A 17158-nucleotide genomic window follows, 5' to 3' on the forward strand; every position below is an offset into this window, starting at 1 on the left:
TCCCTGGGGATCCAGTGGTTAAGACTCCACACTTCCCAACCTAGCTGTCCATTGGCAGATGAATGTGTAAGAAAGCTGTGGTACATATACACAATGAAATATTCAGCTATTAAAAAGAATGCATTTGAATCAGTTTTAATGAGGTGGATGAAACTGGAGCTTATTATACAGAGTGAAATAAGTCAGAAAGAAAAACAGCAATACAGTATATTAATGCATATATATGGAATTTAGAAAGATGATAACGATGACCCTATATGCGAGATAGCAAAAGAGGCACAGATGTAAAGAACAGACTTTGGGAGAAGGTGAGGGTGGGATGATTTGAGAGAATAGCATTGAAACATGCATATTATCATATGTGAAATAGATTGCCAGTCCAGGTTCAATGCATGAGACAGAGTGCTCAGGGCTGGTGCACTGGGATGACCCTGAGGAGTGAGGTGGGAGTGGGGTTCAGGATCGGGGACACATGTACACCTATGGCTGATTCATGTCAGTGTATGGCAGAAACCACTACAATATTGTAAAGTAATTAGCCTCCAATTAAATAAATTAATTTAAAATAAATAAATAAATAAATAAAAAGACTCCATGCTTCCACTGCAGGGGGCGCAGGTTCAATCCCTGATCAAGGAACTAAGATCCCACATGCCAGGGGTTGCGGGCCAAAAAAAAAAGTTGATTGATCCCAAGGAATGTTAAGCTCACATCTGTCCAGATGCAGTCCCTGTTTCACCTCGGACATCAGCCAGCAGTGAGGCTGCCGCGTCTTGTTATCTCTTTCTCTTCACTCCAGCACCTAACTCTTCCTCTCTCACCCTGTCAGGTGTTGTCGAGGTGTACAGGGTAACGAAACGTGTGGAGCTGGGGATAAAAGCCACTGCGGTGTGCAGTGAGAAACTCCAGCAGCTGCTAAAGGACATCGATAAAGTATGGAATAACCTAATTGGCTTCATGTCACTTGCCACACTCACGGTAAGCCCACGAGACAATTCAGCAGTTGCTTTCCTTGAAAAAACCTAAGCCATAAAGCTGACTGTATGTTCCTTTGATTGGAGGATGAAGGTCCCTCCTGTAGCCAGTTAATGTTATAAATATAGAAGGAGATACTAATAACATTTGTGCTGTTAGTTGAATAGCACCAGGTTGGCCTCCAGGCCCATTGTGCCTAAATGAGAGTGTAGCTACAGAAAACATTGTCTATCTATATCCTTAAGTCACTGTTTTGCAAAGCGTTGATTTGAGTTTCTCCCTTTACATTTCTAGTTTTTTCCCCATTAGTGTCCTTTTAAAAAAATGTTAATATTAATTCAAAACCAGCACTGTTTACAGCAGCCAAGACACGGAAGCAACCTAAGTGTCCAATACAGATGAATGGATAAAGAAGACGAAATACTACTTAGCCATGGAAAAAGAGTGGAATTTAGCCATCTTCAGCAATGTGGGTGGACCAAAAGGGCATTATGCTAAGTGAAAGAAGTCAGAGAAAGACTGAGACAGAATAATATCACTTATATGTGGAATCCAAAAAAAAAAAAATACAACAAACTAATGAGTATCACAGAAAAGAAGCAGACTCACAGAGAAACAAACCAGTGTTACCAGTGAGGGGAGGGAAGCAGGGACCGGCAACAGAGGAATAGCAGATTAATAGGCACAAACTGCTATGTAGAAAGTAAGTAAGCTACTAGGGTACATGGTACAGCATAGGGAATATAGGCAATATTGTATAGTAACTATAAAGGGAATATAACCTTTTAAAATTGTGATTCACTGTTAAATAGATGAAACTAATATAATATTCTACATCAACTATGCGGCAAAAAAAATTCTTTTTAGACCTAAGTAAAACAGACGGAAGACTGTATGATACATCTTGTTGCTGTCCTGTGGTTCATTGAGCCATTTTACTTTCTTAAGGTCTTGAATTGTTTTCATTTTTTCCCGTTACGAATAGTTTTACTCTGAATATCATTAAATCAATGACTGTTTCCCCTTTTGATGGTACGGTTTCTGCAAGTGGACTTAAATCAGAGTGCATGGTTGCACATGTACATGCATGCCTGCATGTAGCTGTTGTTCCACATGTTACGTGGATTTCCAGGTAGCTTAGAGGCTAGTTGACAGCAGTGTATAAAAGCATACCTTTCCTCACATGGTATTCTAGCTTTGTCAATTTCTTAATTTAAAAAGTGTGTAAGCAGTTCCCTGAAAGTGTTTTTTAAATTTCTTTCATTTCCCGAGGGACTGTCTAGTGTCTCAAATGATAATTTACTCTTTTTATTTCCTTTGTGTGTAAGCTGATCATCTCTCTCTTTTGACCTTTTGGCCATATATTCAGTGAAATACTGTTATTGACCATACACATTTCATATTTGTAATAGATTTATTCACACACACGCATATGTGCATAAGATGATATCAGTTAATTTTTGCCTCTTCGGTTTCTTCCACCTTTTTTTTTTTAAATATTTCACTGGGCAAAGCTATTTTATTTTTATATATTCATGCTAATTCAGTTTGTCTCAGATAGTATCCTTTTTTTCACAATAGTCAAATTTATCTTCCTTCCACAGCTGGAATAAATGCGCAGTTCCATTTTCTTTCCTCCTTTCCCCACACTGAACCAGGCGCCCCATTTCTAAGAGCAACCAGCTCTCTTTGTGCCACGCTGCTGGGCAGGAGGACCCCACGTCGCCCAGCAACCTGTCTATCATCAGCGGCAGGTCCTCACCATTGTTACGTTGCTTCTGGTTTGTAATATTAAGTTCTGAAAGCATTTGAATCATTTCCGAAATCTCTTATGTTATTCCTTTGGGCCATTTTTCGATTTATAACTTAAAATCATACTGTTTGGATAATTATTTTTTAAAAATACTATTGTTGCCAATACAATAAGAATTGAAGTATGCATATTTGAAAAGAAGAGATAGAATTGTTTATTTGATGATAAGAAATGCCTCCAGAAAACTGAATTTGAGAGGTTAAATTTAATGAGTTTGGCAAAACTTCACCACATTCTCATATATTAACAATAGAAATAAAACATAATAAAAATGGAAACCTCTTTTTTTTAATGTGGTAAATCATTCAGGCCCTTACCACTTCTGGCTGCATAGCTGCAGTTGCTGGTTCGCTTTTTTATCCACAGTCAATGTGTTCTACACACCACTATCAGACGGGTCTTTCTAAAATGCTAATCTGATTGTGGCATTTATATCCCATTTGAAACCCTGCAGTGACTCTCCATGGTCTTCAGGGTCGAGTTTAAACTCCTTAGCTCAGTGTGGGAGGTCTTTTCCATCACTTGGGCTGCCCTGGCCTGTCTTTCTCTGTTAAATTGCTTTTCCCTCTGGACTCTGCGTCATTTTCCCCAGAAATCATCCCAAGAGGCCCTCAGTCTGCATTAGATGCCCCCTTCCTGTGTGTGTCCATAGCGTGTTCTGGTTAGGGAGGCACTTCCACGCTTCTTGGTGATTGTATCTTCTTATTTCTTGCCCACTAGCTTCTCAGCTCCTTAAGATCAGGACTGTGTCCTTGATTTGGGGCTTCCCTGGTGGTCCAGTGGTTGACTCTGCACTTCCAGTGCAGTGGACGTGGGTTCAATCCCTTGTCAGGGAACTAAGATCCCATATGCACAGTTCAGCCAAAATAGAAAAATAAAGTTGATTTTACACTATTGGGTTAGTTTCAGGTATATAGCATAGTGATTCATTTTGTTTTGTTTTTTTTACACATTATATTCCACTTTAGGTTATTACACGACATTGGGTATACTTCCCTGTGCTATACAGTAAATCCTTGTTACTTAACTGTTTTATGTAGTATTAGTGGTTTGTATCTGTTAGTTTCATGTTCCTCTAATTTGTCCACCCCCCTCCCTCTTTCCTTTGGTAACCATAAGTTTGTTTTCTATATCTCTGGGTCTGTGTTGTGTATATATTCATTCATACTTTTTAGATTCCATATGTAGGTGATATCATAGAGTATGTCCTTTATCTCTTTGTGTTCTAATGTAGCAATTAGTGGGGCTTCGTATCTTTTATTTTATACTTTTTGAACCTTATCTTTATTTTCAAACAAGATAAGCATTTTTATACCTCATTATTTTAATAACTGGTTTACATTTTTTTAATAAATGGATAAGGAAAATAAAGGGAAAATGAAGGCAGGAAATGTTAAAGCCAGGAATGAAGTTGTGTGCAAAAATGTGTGCTTTTAAAGTGTTGGCATTTGCTAGTGGTGAGCTTGGTGTACCATTGACCCTTCCAGGCACTAATGTAAAGAAGACGTGATCAGTTCCATGATTCACTGTGTTCATAACAGAAAAATAAACCCTCTACTCAGGAAGCATAACTATTCCTGGTACTCATATCTGAAATAAATTTCTTTTGTGGGTTCTCGTAGAGAAGAACCTAACATCATCTACATTATCTTCAAAAATAACCCTTTCAGAAAGCAACAGGTTTCACTGAGTAGTTTCTTAGGAAATCTTCCATTGTAGATCAAATGGCATAGCCCCAGTAAGTGAAAGTTATTCCAAGTGGGAAGCAAAATAGATGAAATGGTAAGGAGAAGAAAAAGTGTGGCAGTTCTTACTGACAGTGGCCTCAAGTCTTTGTTCGGTAAAGAAAACACATAAATCAGTGCGAAATACACCAGCTTCCAGTAAAGTCAGAGCAAAATCATGAAGTGATTCTTAAAAGAGGAGGCACAGCTAATCAGTAAACAATAATTCAAGTTAAAACAAGGTTTTTATTTTTTTTTAACCACCCAATAAACCGAGTTTGGGATTTGGTTTATTTATTTGAACCTTTAGCATGTTGATGTGGTAAAATTAGACTGCTTCTTAGGGAATTTTTTGGGAATTAATTCATTAAGAAATTGGTGCCACCAAATGGGAAAGGTGTCTGGCAGCATGCTTTCCCTACCACCTGGGAACTCATTGCGGACAAGGACCAGGACCACATGTCCGTTGTCTGCTCTGAGCACCGTGCCAGGCACCGTGTCAATACCCAGTAAACGCTGAATGAATGAAAAGATTTATGGACCTCCAGAGCAGTTGATTAAGTAGTTCCACTTTTTGGAAAACTCCCTAAGGTAGAGGGTTCTACATATAAACTCACAAAAAGAAGCAGCTCAAATGCACAAGTTGTTCTTTGTAAAAGTGAAAAGTTGAAAATAACCTAAAAGTCCAAATCTGGAGAATTTAATTGTGTGAATCTTCATAGTAGGATGTTACATGGCCATTTTTTAAAGGAGCACAAAGTTTGAAATAACACAGAACTATTATTACAGTGCTGGAAGGGAATATGCCAGAACGGTAGTAGGATTGTGTGTGGGTCGTAAAACCCTGGCGGTTTTTGTTTGTTTTATTTGGCTGTGCTGGGCTGTGGTTGTGGCACCCGGCATCTTTGATCTCTGTTGCGGCATGCAAGATCTAGTTCCCTGGCCAGGGATCAAACCCAGGCCCCCTGAATTAGTAGCTCAAAGTCTTAGCCCTTGGACCACCAGCAAGTCCCACCCCTGGCGTTTTAAAAAAGTATTTCCAAACTCCAGTCACAAGTGAAGTTGATTGGCTGGCGATGCACGTGGGTGCCCGTGAGGCTGTGAGATGGAGGGGGCTGTCATAAAATCCAGCGTGTCCCCTTTGCACTGTTGGCGTCAACGTTCATCAGAGCCTCCGTATTCAGTCTCACAAAGGTCTCACCTCAACACCCATCTGTTCCATGTTTTTTTAGCAGCAAGATATCTCCAGCCACACATTAGGAATGTGCGGGTCTGGGTGTCTCCTAAGTCACCCATCTTCTGCTCCTCACTCTCTACACCTATGGACCACATTAAGCCTAAACATCGTCCGCATCATTAGCCAACAGTTACTGAGTGCTTACTGTGTGCCAGACCCTATTCATGACTCTCTACATGGATATAATGAATACAGCAGTCTTGAGGGTAGATAATAATATTCTCCCCAGATTAAATGAAGAAACTGAAGCACAGAGATATCGGTGAGACCTGGACTCAGTTTGAAAGAGTCCTAAGTCTGCTTTTTCAACCACAGTACTCTGTTGCCTCCTTGAATGGGCAGATTGGATGGGTGAAAGCAGAAAGGCAAAAGCCTTCTTGCGGAAGATGGGTTGTTCCTTAGCTTCGGGGTTAAAGAGATGAAACACCAGAAGTCTGTCTTGGCAGTGACTTGATCTAAACAGTCAAGTTATTTTCTGTATACTTTTTCCCCGGTTAATATCTCAGGACTGCAGAGGAGCTTAAAGGAGCCCCCTTGCCACTTAGATTTTAAGGTTCTTTGTTTTGATGGCAGTTGGTTTCTTATTAACACTGAAAACTAGACTGCTATACAAATCTATCTCTTCTGGTACTGTTAGAAAAAGGTGGCTGTGAACTCTAAAGAAAAGATATCACAGAAGACCAAGTGTGTTAAGCAGGTTCTAGCCCTTTTCTGTTTGGAGCAAAGGGTATTTGGGGAGACGCTTAGCCTTGATTATGGCTCTGAGGGAGCTGCTGTCGGAGTGAGGTGGAAGCCAGTTTCATCCTTGTACATCTTGCTCATGAGAAAGGCTTGCCTTTGAGATTCTGATTGTCCTTCCTGGCTTTCTTTAATTTTTTTCTTTTTTCCTTTTTTAATAAAATATATACTTAATAAAATGCAAAAATCTTAGTTATACCGCTCAGTGGTCTTGACAAATGCATGCCACACATAACCCAGGCCTGGTCGAGATCCAATATAGCCTGTCGTCCCAGACGCTTTCCTTACGCTCCTTTGTTGACTTCGCCCCACTCAGAGATAAGCCATGTTCTGATTTTTTACATGAAGGATTAGTTTTGCCCAGACCTTTTTAAAGGAGCCTTAGAACTTGGTTTTGTGATTCTGTGCATTAGTCACCCGCCTAGCCTGGGACGGTGGCTCTGAATCCCTCCACATGGCGAAAGAGGAAGTGAAGGGGAAGAGTGGCCAGGCATTCATGCCCTCCCCTTCAGACTCCCACTGGGCACATCCGTTCCTAGCATCCATGTCTGGATCTGGATGCCTGAGTGACTTTACCTGATGTTTTTTTAGGCCCCAGAAGGATAGATGTCCGCCACTAGACGGCACAGGAGTACATTGCACATTGTGGCTGCCGCTGAGTGTTTATTTCCACAGTCACCCATGCTCTTCCAGTTATAATTGCTTTTTTCACTAGGTTAGCTGTGAAAAATAGTCATTCCCTACTCATATTTCTCCTGATTATACCATGACCTTTGCTCTTGCTAACTGGTGGGCCTTCGGTCCTTCAACCTTACCTGCGGGCGTCCCTGGAGGCCCCGTGCTCTGTGCTCTACTTAATCAACTAAGTCACCACAGCCAGGCTCTTTGGTTCCAATAACACTGAGACAATAGTCACTGTTTCTTTTGCACCGAGAACCTGCTGGACATTGTGCTGTATTCCTTCTCGTTCAATCCTGGTAACAATCCCATAAGGTCAGCGTAATCCCCAGTTTTACAAGTGCAGAAGTTGGAGCTCAGAAAAGATGAAACTTGCCTGAAAGTCACAAACCTGGAATTTGAATGTAAATCATTGCCTAAAACCACTTTTCCTACTGTGTTAGTCCCAGCTTCCAAAGTATTAAAAAATGACTTGTTTCTTCCCCCAAAGACTCTATGGGACTTTCTGCATCAAAAGGAGACTGCGTTACTTTTGCCAAGTGAAAAAGTTCTGGGTGCAGCAGTGACGCTTGGCCTAAGGGAAGCAGAGCACAAGTCTTAACCTCAAAATTGCGGCTCCGTACGATTTCTTTAAGTGGGAAGTTACACAGGCGGCAGTTTTACATGGCCCTCTGGTTAACGCTCCCTTAATCCATGGACTGTAACTCCCTCTTGTGGCAAAAGCGTACCTCTTCTGAGCACTGATTGAAGAAACTTTTTTCTCAAGAGAGAAAAATCCTCTATTTTAGTGAGGTGAGTGCTTTTTTCTTTTCTGGTTGCTGTGGATCTTTGTTGCTGCACAAGGGCTTTGCTCTAGTTGCTGAGAGCAGGGGCTGCTCTCTAGTTGGGGTGCGTGGGCTTCTCAGTATGCTGGCGGAGAAGCCCACCTTTCTCTCGTTGCAGAGCACAGGCTCTAAAACGCTCGGGCTTCAGGAGTTGCAGCACGCAGCTTGGTAGTTGTGACACATGGGCTTATTTGCTCTGCAGCATGTGGAATCTTCCTGGATCAGGGATCGAACCCATGTCCCCTGCGTTGGCAGGCGGATTCCTATCCACTGTGCCACCGGGGAAGTCTGATGAGTGAAGTATTATGTTGAGGTTTTATCTCATGGTTGTGGATTGAAGTTCAGTAGGTTTGTAACCAAGACTTCAGTCCTGGAAAACAAAGCTGATTTATTTTGCCATATGAAATCTATGAGAAGAGACAGGACTGTTACTCTCCTAACCTCTAGTCAACTGAAGATCACCCAGGCTCTGTGATTCCACTGTTACCCTCAGTCTAATAAAATTCTTCCCCGCTTCCTTTCAGTGTGAAATAAGCAGTGAATTTCAGAGTACTTCCTGTTGCTGTGGCATGTCAGGCGAGCAGTTTATTTTTTTTAACGATAGCATTTTTATCATCTGGCCGATCTGCATAGTGTTTTAGAGACAGAATATTCATTGTCTCCACACGACTATCTATTTGACCAAAGGTAGATATGGTAGACAGGATAACGCCTCCCCACCCCCAGGATGTTCATGTTCTAAGTCCTAGAACCTGTGAATGTTTTACCTTAGGTGGTAGAAGGGACTTTGCAGATGTGATTACATTAAGGGTCTTTGAATGGGAAACAGCATGGATTATCTCAGCAGGCCCAGAGGCGTGACAAGGATCCTTATAAGAGGAAGGCAAGAGGACTTGCCTGGTGGTCCCCTTCTCCTCCTGCCTTCAATCTTTCCCAGCATCAGGGTCTTATCCAATGAGTCAACTCTTTGCATCAGGTGGCTAAAGTATTGGAGCTTCAGCATCAGTCCTTCCAGTGAATACTCAGGGTTGATTTTCTTTAGGATTGCCCTGTTTTGTTCTCCTTGCCGTCCAAGGAACTCTCAAGAATCTTCTCCAACACCACAGTTTGAAAACATCAATTCTTCGGCACTCAGCCTTCTTTATGATCCAACTCTCACATCCATACATAACCACTGGAAAAACCTTGCTTTGACTATATGGACCTTATTGGCAAAGTGATGTCTCTACATTTTAATATGCTGTCTAGGCTTGTCATAGCTTTTCTTCCAATAACAGGCATCTTTTAATTTCATGGCTGCAAAGCAGCATGACAATCAAAAGAAAAAGAGACTGGCAAATGCTGCACTCTTGGCTTTGGAGATGGAACTGTGATCCAGAGTGTGCAGGCAGCCTCTAGACACTAGAAAATACGAAGATGTGTGTTCTCCCCTAGAATTCCTATAAGAAAAGCAGTGTTGCCAACTCATTTTAGACTTCTGACCTCCAGAACTCTTAAGAGAATAAATTTTATTTCAGTCAAATTAAGTTTGATGGTAACAAACACCACGACCACCACCACCCTCTTTGGCAGTGTGAAACAACAGAGCTTTATCCCCGGCTCCTGCTCCATGTCCATCTCAAGCTGGAGGGGCTCTATGCCATGCCCTCCTTACTCCAGCATCTGGGTTGATAGAGCTTCACCGAGTGGAACAAAATAGCTGGTCGCCAGGAGAGGATCAAGGGAACATGACAAGTAGCACATTGGCCTTAAAGGCTTCCTTCTTTAAGGCCAATGTGCTTAAAGAAGTGCGCGTATTATCCTCAGTCTCTCAACACCATGACAAGTCACACAGCCATGTCTAATGCAGAGGGACAGAGAGGGAGAATAAGGCTATCAGTAAGGAATGCTAATTGCTACCTAACTCTTCTTCCTTAATAGTGATTTTCTTGGATACCATTTTAGTAGTTTATTATTGGCTAAAGATTCAGGATTATATCAGTATATCCCAGCCTGCCTCTGGGATTTGTCAGTGTATACAGGTCAAGTATAATATCGCTGGTTTTTCATCTTCGCTAAATACGTGACGTACTTGCCAATTAAAGTGGGTGACACGCAGTGTAAGGTGGCCTGTAGAGGGCGCGCCCCCTTCCAGAATTAGGGCCCTTTGGTGTTGCGCTGTTACTGTGGACTATAGTAATCCCCTTGCTAATAGATGTGCATTTATAAAGGTTAATTTTGTCATTTGAAAGATTAATTTGACTACAGAGTAATTTATGCAGAGCCTTATGATTTTCACTGGAGTTTACAATATGACCTTTTCGTTTGCTTCTTTTATTCCTTTGGTAAACATATATTAAAGGCTTTTATTAACTTTTTTTTTCTTCAGGATTTAGTTTCCTTGGGTTCTAATTATTTCTCAAACAGGCCTTCTTCAAGAACATGATGAATGTCTGTAATGTAGATTACAGACATGCTGCTGTGTTTTTAACCAGTTCAAAGAGCATTTTAGGTTTTATGTGAATAATTGTGATAATCATTTAGAGTATTCGATCCTTTCTAGCGCCCTTTTTATGTATCTGTGAGGACCCTAACACCAGTTGAAGGAGGGAGGGAGGGCATGTGAAATTGTTGCCCTTTTACAAAGGACAGAATTGGACGACGGACAGGTGACAGTTCCGCCTGCTTTTTGGTTTGACCAAATAGGTCATGATGGCACTAAAAAAGAAAAGGAATTATCCTCCACTTGGCTAAGGTGGAGTGGGTTCATACAGTTCAGTCTTCCACCTCCCTTCTCTTCTTTGAGAACTGTCTGTCATACTTCCTTCCCTCCGTGTGATCTGAATGGATTTAGCTCAGGTTAGTTTGAGATGTTTGTGGAACCTGGCACGTGGTTTATCATTTCAGATTCAGAAGGGATGGGGAACTATCATATATAATCTACACATTTTCCTGGTGCGAGAAGCCCTTTTTTTTTCCTCTGGGAAAAAATAATATAGTTATGCAAATACAGAGACAGTGTGGTGACTCCTCAGCAGCTCAGCCTAAAGTAACTATGGAACACGTAGCCGTTATTTTATCATCAGATTTGCCGTTTTCCTGGTCATCTCAGTATTCTTGAAGAAAAACCAAAGCCAACTCGCCAGGCTCCCAGATCCGTCACACTCTGGACTACAGACCCTTATCTCTGTTTCACTGAAGCCACCCCATGGCATGATCACTCCAGACTGTGTTATCAGGCATCACACCGTAGAGCCGAGGCAGTCTTAAACTCAGACGTTTTTCTGAGCCCAACTTGGCAACTTAAGGCCTTTCTCGCTCTTGATTTGTTCTGCTCTTGTTTCTGGTTCTCAAGACGGGACAGTGGCCCCTTTCACTGTGTTCCTTTGGACTCCCTTGCATCCTCACTTCCTTCCCACGTGCCGAAGCATGTTCCTTAGCGTTGGAGATTATTCCTGTCTGTCCAAGGACAATCAGCTGTCCTGGTTAGCTCAGGACCAAGGGGTTTCCTCAGAGCTAAGATGGGCACAGTCTTTTTTTGTAAGTTACTTATTTATTTTCGGCCGTGCTGGGTCTTCGTTGCTGCCTGCAGGCTTTCCTAGTTGCGGCGAGTGGGGGCTGCTCGCTTGCCCCGGTGGCTTCTCGTCGCGGAGCGCGGGCTCCGTGGGGTGCAGGCCTCAGGAGTTGTGGCACATGGCCTGCTTGCCTTTTGGCGTGTGGGATCCTCCAGACCAGGAGTCGAGTCCATGTCCCCCACGCTGGCAGTGGGTTCTTATTCACTGCACCACCAGGAAGTCCATGAAATGGGGGTAGTTGTGCACTGAGCAGGAAGTCGGTCGCCCTGGCCCAGGGTTTCCGTGTGTGGGAATGCTGTCTGATGCTGGGGTCTCTTCCCACCCCTGTGTTCAGTGCCATTGCACCGGTAGCTCAGAATCAACCGTGGAGGAGAATCTATACCATGGAAATCCACAAATGCTTCAAACTAGGGCTTGCCTTGTTGATTTTCTAGATTTAAAGTGATAGAGACAATATTAATGTAGGTTAAACTTAAAAGTATGCTCTTTGTGTATGTAGCCCTTATGTTGAGAGTAGAACCAAAAGTTGGGTAAAGATTCCGCAGTATTCAAAAACTATTATCTGATTCAGCAAAGAAGTCACTCACGTATTTGACAGACAAATGAAGTTCCAAAGTATGTCTGAGTGGTGGCACTCTAGCCCTTGTCCTTCACATCAGACATCAGCATTCATATTAGAAGTAACACTCTTTCAGGAGAGCAAGCAGAGGTTGCCTGTTGATCTAAGAGTTGGGCAAAAATCCAAGAAAGCATTTTGTGAGAATAAGATACTATGGGGGCCGGTGGGCGGGGGAAGAACTTCCCTGGGACTCCACACTTTCAATGTCGGGGCAACTGAGATCCCACATGCTGTGCAGTGCAGTTAAAAAAAAAAAGATACTATGTGAAATTTACAATAAAAGGATGGTATATTTTATTATTTGTAAAATGTGCGCTACACATTCTTCAAATCAGTAGTTTATAATAAGCTTACATACGTGTGTGGGTTTGTGCGTATGTACATATTTACATGCATGCATGCATACGTCTTCCTCTTTGGAAAGTCAGTTCTTAATGGAGTGGGGAAGGGAGCAGTTTTGTCCCAAATTAGCCAGGGATCCTGCTGAACATCCTACATGCAGAGGACAGGCCCCACAGCAAAGATTTAACCAGCTTAAAGTGTCAATGGTGCCAAGTTTAAGAAACTCTGTTCTAGGGCATATATAAGAAATATAAATTAGTTCAGGTATACCTAACTTCTACCCATTAAGAATCCAAAATCTTATTTTCTTGATTAGATTTTTTATATTGAAGTATAATTGATTTATAATAGATTGATTTCTGCTATACAGAAAAGTGGCTCACTTACATATATACATTCTTTTTTTAATATTCTTTTCCATTATGGTGTATCATCGGATACTGAACATAGTTCTCTGGGCTGTACTGTGGGACCCTGTTGTTTCTCTATTCTGTATATAAAAGCTTATATCTGCTGACCTCAGCCCCCGCTCTGTCCCTCCCTCAGTCCCCACCCTCCTGGCCACCAGACTGTTCTGTCTGTGTTTCTGTTCATAGGTAGGCTCATCTGTGTCATATTTTAGATTCCACATATAAGTGGTATCATATGGGATTTGTCTGTTTTCTTTCGGACTTCACTCTGTATAATAATCTCCAGGTCCATCCATGTTGCTGCAGTGGGCATTACTCTGTCCTTTTTCATCCCCTTGTGCGTATGTGCCGCATCTTCTGTGCCCGTTTGTCTGTCAGTGGGTGGTCTCCGTGTCTGGGCTATTCCAGATAGGGCCGCTGTGAACAGAGGGGTGCGTGTGTCTTTTCAAATTACAGTCTTGTCTGGGTATAAGGCCAGGAGTGGGATTGTTGCATCACATGGAGACTCTCTTTTCAGCTTTTTGAGGAACATCCACACTGTTCTCCATAGTGGCTACACCAATTTATATTCCCACCAACAGTGCAGGAAGGTTCATTTTTCTTCACACTCTCTCCAGCATTTGTTATTTGTAGACTTGTTAATAATGGCCTTTCTGACTGGTGGGAGGCGGTACTTCACTGTAGTTTTGATTTGCATTTATCTAATAATTAGTGATGTTGAGCATCTTTTCACGTGCCTGCTGGCCATCTGTATGTCTGGTTTAAAGAGGTATCTATTCAGGTCCTCTGCCCATTTTTGACTGGGTTGTTTTGTTGTTGCGTTGTATGAGCTGTTGATATATTTTGGATATTAAGCCCCTGTCAGTCACATTGTTTGCAAATATTTTCTTCCATTCTGGTTTTTGTTTCATTTTTCTGCTTTTGTCTTTTTGGTTGTTTTTGTCTTGTTTTATTATTCAGTGTATTTCATAATTGCAGAATAACTTAGATGTAATGAAATGCTCCGACCGTAAATGGATAGTTGGATCATTTTGACAAATGCACACAACCATGTAGCCTGCGCCCATCGATAGGTGGAGAGCTTTCATCACCCGCCCAAGTTCCCTTTTGCCCCTTCCCAGCCCTCTGATCTGATTCCCAGAACAGCCATCTATTTTCTGTAACCTTGCATTATCCTAGATTCGCCCGTTCGGGAACCTAATATAAATGGAATTACGCTGCATATGTCCTCGTGTCAGCTTCTTTTACACTGTGTGCTGTAAAAATTCATCTGTGTTGTGTGTATCAGTTTGATCCCCTTTTATCACTGAGTAATATTCATTGTATTAATATGCTATGTTCTTTTAAAATCCATTTTCTTGTTTATCGATACAAGCTGTTTGCAGTCTGGGCTAACAGGAATAGAGCTGCTGTGAACATTTGTCATACAAGACTTTTGTTAATGTGTTTGCATTTCTCTTGGATAAACATCTAGGAATTAAAAGCTTCATATGATAGATGTGTATTATAACATTTAAGAAATTAACAGCTTTAATCTTTAGTCTACATTCCATATTTCATACTTTTTTTTTTGGTAAGAAATAAAATAACGTATATAAAGAGCCTAGTGTACTGCTTAGCATAGGTAAGGGCTTCTTGACATATTAGCTGCTATTATCTTGGGTTGGCATACAAGGTCGTTGGGGTTTTCCTGTAACATTTTATGGAAAAACTCTTGACGAACGTTCTGGCCAGCCCAGTATTTACTCTGTGTAGCCAGTGATGTCCAGCTCCCTCTTTCTGGAGCGCTAGAGCCATGTATCCACCTGCCTGCTCATGCAGCGTCAGAGCTCCGCTGACCCGCAGGCAGCTTCGATTCGGCTCTCACCAACCCGGGCTCTTCTCCCCGTCTCCACCCAAGACTCCTTCTCCTCTCACACGCCTCGGTAGGGTGGATCCTCTCAGGTGCCCAGTCCTCCAGGCCTGTTGATTCTGGGGCCTTAACAGCTCCCCGTGTGTCCATTTCTCTCCACCGTTGCTCCCTCCGTTCTGCCCTTCAGGGCCTGTCTCCTGGCTCACTACAGCAGCCTTGTAATGAGACCAGTTTCCCAGTTCATCACCCGCGCTGCAGCCAGGGGGGGTCTGTCCAGAGTGCAGACCGCATCCTGTCAGCATGGTGACAGCCCTTAAGTCTCTCCAGGATGAAGTCTCAGCCCCTCATACTCCTTTCAAGGCCTTCCTGCTCCCACTTCGTCTCCTCCCTCTGTCCGTAAGCTTGGCCCCCACCCCCTAGATTTCTCCTCCTACCCGATCTGCTTAGAGGCCTTTGCCCATGCTGCTTATTCCACATAAATACCCTTCCCTCCCCACCTCACTCTCCCCCACCCCTCCCCCAGCAAACACCCCTCAGGACTCAGCCCCGATGACTGTAAGTTCCAGGAAGCGTTCTCTGCCACCCTGCTCCTTTCCCCTTGAGCCCGGTCAGTGCCCCAGCCCCTCTGCGCTTTGCTCTGACCCTCGGTTCTTACACACATGCTAGTGTGGCTCTCATCACGCCGTGTTGCCTGATACCCAGCTCACCCCGACCCTAAACTGAGCTCTGAGGGTAGGGACCGTTTTTCACGCGTCCCGACATCCCCAGGGAAATGGAATGATCGTGCTGACGGTGGTAGAGCGTTGGCTGAATTTGCTGCTGGACCTACTGGGAGGCGGGATCAGACAGCTGAGCCAAGCAGCATGGGGGAACTGCTGTCTCCTTACCCGTTTGTCTTGTCATCACAGCCTGATGAAAATTCACTGGATTTTTCCTCTTGTATGCTCCGGCCTGGGATTAAAAATGCTCAGGAGCTGGCTTGCGGGGTGTGCCTCTTGAACGTGGACTCCAGGAGCCGGGTAAGTCACCACCTCCCCCCCACCACTTCCAAGGCAGAGCACGTCCCCAACAGGACCCAGGGCACGAGCCCATCTGGCCTACTTCTCCACACGGTCTGTGACCAGAGGCGGGGAGCTGATCAAGTCCTGAGATGGGACCAGAGAAGCAGAGACTTCCTTCCGAGGGGCGGTGTGGGGAGCTGTTGCAGGAGTGGATGCGGGTCTTGCCTGTCCGTGGAGCGGGCTCGTTTGCCTTGTGCCTGCAGCGCCCTCTGCAGGCAGGGTGGCTGAGAAGGGTCGACCTGTAAGGACTTGTTTGCGGGCCAGAGGCCCTGTGCTGGGAATTTTGTTGACCTTATGGTTTCAACATTATTTCAGAAAGAAGAGAAGCCTGCAGAAGAGCACCCTAAAAAAGTATGAACCACTACTTGTTACCTTAGCGTCTCCCATCTTGATTTTGAATGTGGAGGGCAAGTTCAGTGATTGCACTGTCATCCTGAGCTGTTCCAATCATACGTGCTTTGCTGAGTCCTTCCCATTCCCACAGTGTCCGATTCAGTCAACTAACGTGTCCACGCGGGTCACTTCTGTCTTGTGTGCATGCTTTGTGGCTCAGAATCGGCTTCTGGTATGGCGGTTATTTTCCTCTCAGAGGAACAGGGTGACAGAAAGGGCAGCTTCTGGAAAACCAGGTCATCGTGACACAGAGGAGGTTAGAGAGCTTCAGCGCTTGGCTGTTAGCAGACAGAAACAAATTTGGGGGCGGGACAGTTAGAGTTTTGTTTATTTGTAGACGTTTAGAAAACACCCTAGGAAGTGGTTGAGGTTAGGCCTGGCTGGCTGTAACTTACCTACAAGCATTATTCATTTGGAAAGCATTCTTAGGTGTTTGGTACCTTTTTTACAAGCCCTGAACCTATTTGGACATTTTAATGATGTCAGTTCGGTTCTCAGCTCCCAGTGGCATTAGACCCATTTTAATCTTGAGTTTTCTCTGATGATAGGACTTTAAGAGCCTCCGAGACCTCAGGGATGGCATGTAACAGTCAAATGCCAGCCTCAGGGAAGGGCTTCCTTCTTCACAAAGAGATCAAACTGATCCCCGGCCCTTGGCTATTTTCGTTCCCCTGTCATGACCCCTGCCAACCCCCCACAGCCTCTGTGTGCCTTTTCTAGGAAAGATATGGCCTCCTTTTGCTGAAACTGGGTTTAACAGTAAAGATTTTTTTTTATGCCTTTAATTCATGGCGCAAAACTTCTCTCGCTTGAATTCCTGTAGCCACCTGCTCAGCTTTTGTGTGTGCGCCAGTCTGGCCTCAGCCTCTGTGTCCTGGAGCGGGGTCCGTGCGGCTGCCGGTCAGCGCCTGGGCATGGAGGGAGCCTGACCACTCCCC

General features: G+C 43.6%; 1 protein-coding gene and 1 long non-coding RNA gene across 15 annotated transcripts in view; one reads left to right on the forward strand and one right to left on the reverse strand.

Moving 5' to 3' along the window:
- The window catches only part of SYNRG (synergin gamma), an 86642-nt gene that overhangs the window by 67064 nt on the left and 2420 nt on the right, over window positions 1–17158 (forward strand). For 11 of the 14 annotated variants that reach the window (XM_055577335.1, XM_055577340.1, XM_055577341.1 and 8 more), the window contains 3 exons: window positions 830–978; window positions 15675–15785; window positions 16143–16178. In XM_055577335.1, coding sequence (XP_055433310.1) covers window positions 830–978; window positions 15675–15785; window positions 16143–16178 — 296 coding nt within the window. The remainder of the gene's footprint in view (window positions 1–829; window positions 979–15674; window positions 15786–16142; window positions 16179–17158) is intronic. The other 3 variants (XM_055577337.1, XM_055577347.1, XM_055577348.1) reach the window with 1 other exon arrangement.
- Window positions 9694–17146, reverse strand: LOC129649676 (uncharacterized). The gene is made up of 3 exons (XR_008713214.1): window positions 17048–17146; window positions 16200–16444; window positions 9694–9829 (listed from the first exon to the last, which is right to left on the reverse strand). It is a non-coding gene; the product is annotated as an uncharacterized LOC129649676 (long non-coding RNA).

This window comes from Bubalus kerabau, chromosome 4 (assembly GCF_029407905.1).
Source record: "Bubalus kerabau isolate K-KA32 ecotype Philippines breed swamp buffalo chromosome 4, PCC_UOA_SB_1v2, whole genome shotgun sequence".
NCBI lineage: Eukaryota > Metazoa > Chordata > Mammalia > Artiodactyla > Bovidae > Bubalus > Bubalus kerabau.